Source organism: Arachis ipaensis, chromosome B07 (assembly GCF_000816755.2).
Source record: "Arachis ipaensis cultivar K30076 chromosome B07, Araip1.1, whole genome shotgun sequence".
Lineage (NCBI taxonomy): Eukaryota > Viridiplantae > Streptophyta > Magnoliopsida > Fabales > Fabaceae > Arachis > Arachis ipaensis.
Genome location: NC_029791.2, coordinates 20,548,274 through 20,555,448, shown reverse-complemented (window position 1 = coordinate 20,555,448; position 7,175 = coordinate 20,548,274). Strand labels below are relative to the sequence as shown.

General features: G+C 34.4%; 2 protein-coding genes across 6 annotated transcripts in view; one reads left to right on the top strand and one right to left on the bottom strand.

The window, feature by feature from the left end:
* The window catches only part of LOC107610114 (cationic peroxidase 1), a 3,903-nt gene extending 1,987 nt beyond the window's left edge, over positions 1 to 1,916 (top strand). Inside the window, exons 3-5 of one of the 2 annotated variants that reach the window (XR_001613400.1) lie at positions 132 to 297; positions 1,233 to 1,673; positions 1,712 to 1,916. Coding sequence is in view for 1 of the 2 variants with exons in the window: in XM_016312192.1 (XP_016167678.1) it covers positions 132 to 297; positions 1,233 to 1,618 (552 nt within the window). In the remaining variant the exon portion in view is untranslated. Of the gene's footprint in view, positions 1 to 131; positions 298 to 1,232 lie in introns of both variants that reach the window. The other variant, XM_016312192.1, reaches the window with a different exon arrangement.
* Positions 2,397 to 7,099, bottom strand: LOC107609207 (probable galacturonosyltransferase 3). Of its 4 annotated transcripts, none has more exons than XM_016311076.2 (10): positions 6,795 to 7,099; positions 5,570 to 5,741; positions 5,407 to 5,456; positions 5,226 to 5,286; positions 5,027 to 5,074; positions 4,814 to 4,951; positions 4,577 to 4,714; positions 4,098 to 4,432; positions 3,061 to 4,006; positions 2,397 to 2,821 (listed from the first exon to the last, which is right to left on the bottom strand). In XM_016311076.2, exons 2-10 carry the CDS (start codon positions 5,621 to 5,623, stop codon positions 2,549 to 2,551), a joined length of 2,043 nt encoding a protein of 680 aa, XP_016166562.1. In that variant the 5' UTR covers positions 5,624 to 5,741; positions 6,795 to 7,099; the 3' UTR covers positions 2,397 to 2,548. The 4 variants fall into 4 exon arrangements, with proteins under 4 accessions (XP_016166562.1, XP_016166564.1, XP_016166563.1 ...); XM_016311078.2 differs by having other exon boundaries at positions 2,407 to 2,821; positions 5,407 to 5,453; XM_016311077.2 differs by having other exon boundaries at positions 2,407 to 2,821; positions 5,570 to 5,736.

Here is a 7,175-nt window from a genome sequence, read left to right as displayed (position 1 = left end):
ACGTACATAATATTTTTAATTTACTAAACATAAAATAAAAAACTTGTATTTTTTAAAAATACAAACATTTTTACAAAAAATTTATCAAATCAAGCCTAAATTGAGATATCCTTTGATTATTTAATTTTCAGTTGGGGGGTCCATCATGGAATGTTGGGTTAGGCAGAAGAGACTCAACGAGTGCAAGTAAAGATGATGCCACTAAAGATATCCCTTCCCCTTTGATGGATCTAAATCAACTTATCTCTGCTTTTTCAAATAAGGGCTTTAACACCAATGAGATGGTTGCCCTCTCAGGTAAATTATATTACTCTCATTTCCATTATCATACTTGCTGCCTTTTGTGAATTTTGAAATCTTTTGCACTAATTTCTCTTTGTCTAGGCTTTAACTAACACATTATTTGATTCATATGTTTAGAATATAATTTTATTCTGAAAAGTCTAGAGAACTAATATTATTTCAGTCAATTAATTTAAAAAATTTTAAAAACACGCAACAACTGGAAAGAAATGAACATCATAAATAAACATTTGAAACTAAAATGTAAAAATAATAAAAACATCCAAAATTTAAATAAAAAAAATTAAAAGTGAAACAAATAAAAACCAATTAAGCGTTTAAAAAATTTAGAATTTAGAAAATTTAATGTTTAGGATTTAGGACAGATGAAGACATATCAACAAGTGGTTGATTGACAGTAGTAATAGATAAAATTGTGGTGTTCCAAGAAAGAAGTGAGAATGAGAAAAAAGACCATTTCTAAAAAAATAATGAGTGAATTTGTTTGATTGTGGTCCAATAATTGGTTATCGACTAAAGTTGGCTATTTTTTTAGGCCAATTCTATGGTGTCTATAAGTTCGTGTCTAAATTTTTGTCTAACTTATCTTTTGTAGTAAGTTTGATTTTTTCTTTAAATTATTTATTTTTATATCTTTTAAATTAAATATTAATTTTTCTTTTTTTTTATAAGTAGATATTANNACTATTTTTTAGGTATCATAGCATTCATCATTTTTTTTTTATCGGCTCTCTAATAGACTTATTTTATTTTACATTTAAAGTTTGGTAAAATTGATATTTTTGATATAACTCTGCTCGCATGTTTTTAGTAGAATTTATATGATTAAAGGTTAAAGCCTAACATACATGTATATGTTATGAATTTATATGATTTTAATTTGATTGTATATGATTATGTAAGGAGTGTATTAACATTTTCATGTGTAGGAGCTCACACAACAGGGGAAGCCAGATGCCAATTATTTCGAGGAAGGCTTTACAACGAAACAAGCATTGATTCAACTTTGGCAACATCACTGAGGCAGAATTGTCCAAGCACTGGCGGCGATACCAACCTTTCGCCGCTCGATACCACCACCAGTGTCCTATTTGACAATGCCTACTTTAAGAACCTTGTCAACCAAAAAGGGCTTCTACACTCTGATCAGCAACTCTTCAGTGGTGGTTCCACTGATTCTCAGGTCACCAGCTATAGCAACAACCCTGCAAGCTTCTTTGTCGACTTTGCAAACGCCATGGTCAAGATGGGAAACCTTAGCCCTTTGACAGGGAACGACGGCCAAATTCGTACTAACTGTCGCAAAATTAATTAAAAATAACAATAGTGACTAAGACAACAATGGTGCAAAGCATCCTACTTTATACAAAGTCTGTCTAAGGAAAGGCTACACCTAATGTTGGGCCAAAAATATGATAATTAAGAAGGGCAAAAAGTAATGCTCCTTTAGTTTTAAGTGTAAGGTGTTATGGTCAGTCAGAAGCTGTTGTGATAGTCTCTGAAGGGGAAATAAACCAAAGAAATTGATTTGCTGTTGTTTAGCAAGCAGAAATTTCATCCATAAACATGCTAGAGTTGTATTTTTAATAATACCTTAATGCTACTATAACTTCTTAAAACCCTCTTTTGATGAATGAAAGAAATTGATTTGCTGTTGTTTAAAAATAATAATAAAGTAAAATTCTAATTTATTAAAATGGCTCCTCTTCAAGAAAACTTGTTAAGGGTATAGACATTATAATTTGAACACTTCTATTGACGTTAAGAATATCTATTTTTTAGTAACTAATAATAGTACATAGATACTTTTTAATCTCTTGGCCAACAACAAACTCTTAAATGAAATTCTAATTTGCAACAGATTAGTCTTTTACTTGCCAGTCTAGGAGATGCCATAAGAAACAAAAAAAATTGACAACAGTAAATAGATATTTTACTAAAAATAATTATTTAAAGTAAACAGTAAAAAATGCTACTATAGACTCGAGACTAAACTATTCTCTCTGTTGATTTTTGCTTAATTACTATGTCAATGTCAGAAATTTATCTATCAAATTTTGTAGATAGATTAGAATCTATGAAGAGCTTCGGGGTTAGACTTTACCAAATGCCAATTTCTCATTTGAAAAATGTTGACAACTGGTATTTGAGTTACTATTTAAGAAGCAAATATATTACATGTGTGTGTCCATTTTCCAAAAAGTACATATAATCTGTTAGTGAGGTAGGAAACTAAATTGGCAAATTAGCTGAGGTTGCAAACTCTAATATATGGATTATCGAACATAACATATCTGGACCAATATGATTGATATTTGGAAACAGCAAGATTCAACCATGGCTTATAGTTTCCATTGTAGTGAATCACAGCAGCATTCTCAATCTCTGTTAGGTTCAGAGCTGGATCATAGCCGAGTCCCAAGACGTGCCAGCCTCGGTCTAATGGATAGGTCAGATTATAAAAGGTTATTAGTCCAGGAGGTAACGTTCCGAGCTTCCAGAGGGTTCTATCCTCGTTCTGCAGAAAAGAAAAACAATCAATTCCAGATCTGCCAAGAAGAAATGACAAGTTCACGCACACAAAAGATTGAGATTTGGCTCCAGGAACTGAAATGAACAGAGTTTCAGGAAAACAAACACAAATGCAAGAGTGCAACCAATTTCGTAAAATGATATTCAAAGGAAAAGAAACATCGAAAATATTAAGATATATTTGGAGAGATATGAAGGAAGAGGACGAAGGCAAGAAAAACTTACCATGTCTTGCCACCGATGATATATTCCTGTGATATTCCGTTTCTTCCACTCTATCAGGTCGAACATATTCATACCAAATGCCCAGCCACATGCTTTCGGGCTGAAATTTTTGGAGATCAGTGGATTACTAAAGTTGAGGTATTTATCAAACCTATGGAAGCTCTCCTTGCATGTCTCCACTGCACCATTAACCATTCCTTTCAGATCAACAGACCAAAGAGGTGTCAAATCTTTCTGCACTACAATGTCATCATCCAAGAATAGAACTTTGTTTAATTTCGGATAAACTTCGGGAAGGTAGAACCTTAGGTGATTTAGCATTGATAAATACTTGGGATTTCTGTATTTCAAATTGTCAGATCCAGCAGAAAGTGAGGAAGGATTATTAGCTTTAAAGTAGTATTCCTTAATTCTCGCCGATTCAAGTTGACGTAGGACAGAACAATATGAAGAATTCAACCACTTGAAATCATCGATATTCTGAACTTCAATGGTTGCATTAGCAGGAGGGTTGACAAGAAACCACATCCTCATTGCTGCAAAATTTAATTTATCAGTTACTATATGGAATACTTGCTTCTCAGGATCCTTTGCATTCTGCACCGTAGAATTGACAACCACAGATGTAGCCAGTACATTATCAGAAAATATAGCATAGTGGTAAAGCGATGGATCTTCAATCTTCTGGTCGTCAAGACTTCCTTTCTTATGATAGCCCTGCAGGTAATAATCTGCTGCAAGTTGAAGGGGAAGACAATGCAATTGTCTAGGCACTGTTTTTGCAGCAAGCTGAATCAAGAATGCACTTCTTTTTCTCTGTACGTTCACATTGTCTTCCATAGACTGAAGTGTAGCCCTTAACTTTCTTGCTACCAAGGGGCAGTCATATAGTTGGTCCTTTGCTTCAGAAAGAATATGACCCATAGCTTTTGCTTGATCAAATGCTCTAGGAAAGCCAAGAAAAGAAATATGAATTTTTCATGTTTGAAACAACTTAACAAACCTAATAAATAAGACTGATGCAATGTGAAAAATACCCAGGCTGAAGCTCAGCATCAGAATTGGCTTCACCTATAGCTTGTTCACTTTCTTTGAAGTGTTTAACAAGCACACTGTAAAGAACAGTTTTGTTCATAGATTTTGCAATGTTGCTATATGCTTTGGCCATTATAATTTGATCTCGCATGAGTTTCAGAGTTGAGTCGGAATTTGGATTCTCGTATTCTACCCTCCATATACTATACTTTCCCTTTTTAGTGGTATGAAATCCTTCTGAGCGCTCAACTGCTCCTGACACGATGTGATTTTCAGTTTCTTTGTCCTGCTGTAGAAGCGCAGCAGCACGAGCTTTCCTTCTTTCTTGTCGCATCATCTAAGGGATTGAAAACTATTAAAAGAAGCAAAAATCAACAGAGAAAAAAAACAACAAAAAAACAGAGAATAGAACCAACAAGCTTTCTCTAATCTCTATCATTTTTGTTTGACTGAGATGCAAACAGTGGAATTTGATAATTACCCTGCGCTTGATCTTCATTGGAGTCAATGACAGGGAATGGGTGCTTTTCACTCTGTTTTCTTTAGAAATTTTCTCACCTATGGAGAGCTTCGGAGTGTCTTTAAATCTTGAATCAGTTGGAAATGATTCCACCAGTTCCTACATGCATGTTGGTAGCTTATGTAATTCATCTATCAGAGTCATGTGCACCAGGTCTAAATCATTCCAGATTATATAAATGAAATCAAACTAGAGTACCTGGGATCTCGTTTGATGTTCATTATTTTCATTAGTAGGGTTTTCCCAAATCCAGGAATCAGATAAGTCCCTCATTTTCAACCTAGCCAGTTGAAAATGGCCAGATGCATCGCTGTATGTTGCAATTATATCAATGTCCTGTATACAATCATTACTCTATAAGCACTATTACTGCTTCTCTACCGTGAATATGCATTAACTGTCTATCAATACCTTCTCATCGGGAGAACTGTGGACTCTAGTCAGAAAAATGTCTTGTTCCTGCTTGCACAGCATTAGCAACATGATCAAAATTACAAGAGGTGTATCATGACACGAAACACTCTCTACTAAGACACTAAGATAATAACAGGTTACTTCTAGTTGGTTTCAAAGTTGATTGACATGTCAACAACATCTGAGATGAACACACCTTTGTGTGATGACATTGGTCGCAATCATAGAGGGCCTGAGATCCTCTGATATCACTTTCGCTGAAAAATTTTGATGAGGTGATGTCAACTGAATTTATTTTTGATAAGATGTCAACAGAAACTTGACAAGGTAAGATCATTAATATCCAATGATATCAAAGGAAAGGATGGACTTATTACTTGGTTGCTGAAATGTATGAAGAAACTGATGCACCATAAAACAAAACCTGCTGACAAAAGTAAAAGAGTGAATAGAGATTCCATTCCATTTATTAACCAGTTACATAGAGATGGGGGTAGTAAACATTAACAACGCAAAATTGAAAGGAGATAAAGAGATTACCAAAAAGAGGAATACAAGTACTGTTCTACACGGTAAACGTGGATAAGTCCCCATGCTAAGTAGAATTGAACTTGATACACCTGATTGAATCTATCTTGTGTGATGGCTCATCCCATCTTTTCATTCATTACTCTTCTCTCAGTTCTTGTTGCCAATTGGGCCAGCTACTAAACTGCCCAGAATTTTATATAAATCAGATATTTGGTAAATTTAAACTATATTTTCTCACAGAGAAGCAAACATATTGAGGCAAAGTGAGAAGGAAAAAAATAGCTAGAAATCAATCCCTCCATGGGTAATGCATAAACTAAGTTCCACCAAATTCAACACTACAAATGCCACACAAAGTTATAACACATTACTCAAAAAACAGTATGACTAAGAAAATACTAGTTCACAGACTAGACACAGGCAGCTAACATAAACTAGCCATGGCTAGGCTAGCAACCTTGAAATTCGGTGCAGTGAAAAACAATTACAGACACTAGTATGGCTTGTTAATCTTGTTATTGTCCCTTTCCCTTAGCCCCTGTCATGTTTATGAAGTGTCATTTATTCCCCTCCATTATCACTACAATTGTTGAACCCTATCCCTCTATTTTGAAATAGATGATAGTTAGCAAAAGCAAATGCGGTTGAGGGACAGCACCACACGTCCACACTGCAACTTGTCAGACGCATCATAAGGTTTGAATAAAGGGGAACAAGACTTCAAAGTGAAAAGGTAAGGGGGAAACAATGTATAGCATCTAATCTTTACATCCGACTATCCAAGTATCAAGTGCTGTCGTATGTTCATACAATGATGAATTTCATTTCTCAGCAACTTACGTCACCATTTTCATACTGAATATTTTAGAAACTATACCAAATTGTTATAGAGAGAGCATGTAATAATACTAGCTTTAAAACAATATATATCTCCTTTCCCCAAATTGCTCATATCTCCATTTTCCTGATTAGAAATTTGAACTTGAAAAGTCACAAAACCAGGCAAAAAGCAAAGAGAGCTTCAAATTATTCAACAACAAATGCACACACAATGCAATCACTGTAAACACTACTAACTATTCGAAAGGATATTTATGTCATTTCCAGCAACAGATTACACCAATTGAAACAACGATAACCATTAAATGAATCCAAGAACTGAAACCATAAACACAAATTGAATTAACTTTAGAATCAGAAGATCAGATCTTAACACCATAATCAAATGATTTACCCCAAAATCAGGCACTATTGAGAAGGGATCTTCACTTCCAAGTGCCAAGCTACAGATCCTCTTGAACGGGATCGATGACGACGGATGAGCAGTTCGGCGGTGCGGTGGTGCGGCCGGGTAGCAGTCCTTTTTCTTCTCTGTCACGCGATCTCTGTTTCTCTCTCTCTCTCTGTTTTATTCTATTTGCTTCAATTTCTCTTTAATTCATTTTTTTTTATGGAATTTCTCTCTAATTCATCTAGTTACTCAAATAACAAATATACATCGCATTCACATCCCTTCTTCAAAATATTTCTCCCTTCAATTTACTCCTTTTGAAAAATTAATTTATAATCTATAACTATTATAAAGAGTATTAAAGTGTTTCCTTTTAGCAACTAC

What these genes read in the sequence shown, in the direction of transcription:
- LOC107609207 (XM_016311076.2), bottom strand. Translation starts at nt 5,623, where the DNA reads ATGGGGACTTATCCACGTTTACCGTGTAGAACAGTACTTGTATTCCTC. An exon ending in TACTTGTATTCCTCTTTTTG is followed by an intron (nt 5,457 to 5,569) that starts GTAATCTCTTTA and finishes TACTTTTGTCAG; the next exon opens with CAGGTTTTGTTTTATGGTGC. An exon ending in GATGCTGAGCTTCAGCCTGG is followed by an intron (nt 4,007 to 4,097) that starts GTATTTTTCACA and finishes TGGCTTTCCTAG; the next exon opens with AGCATTTGATCAAGCAAAAG.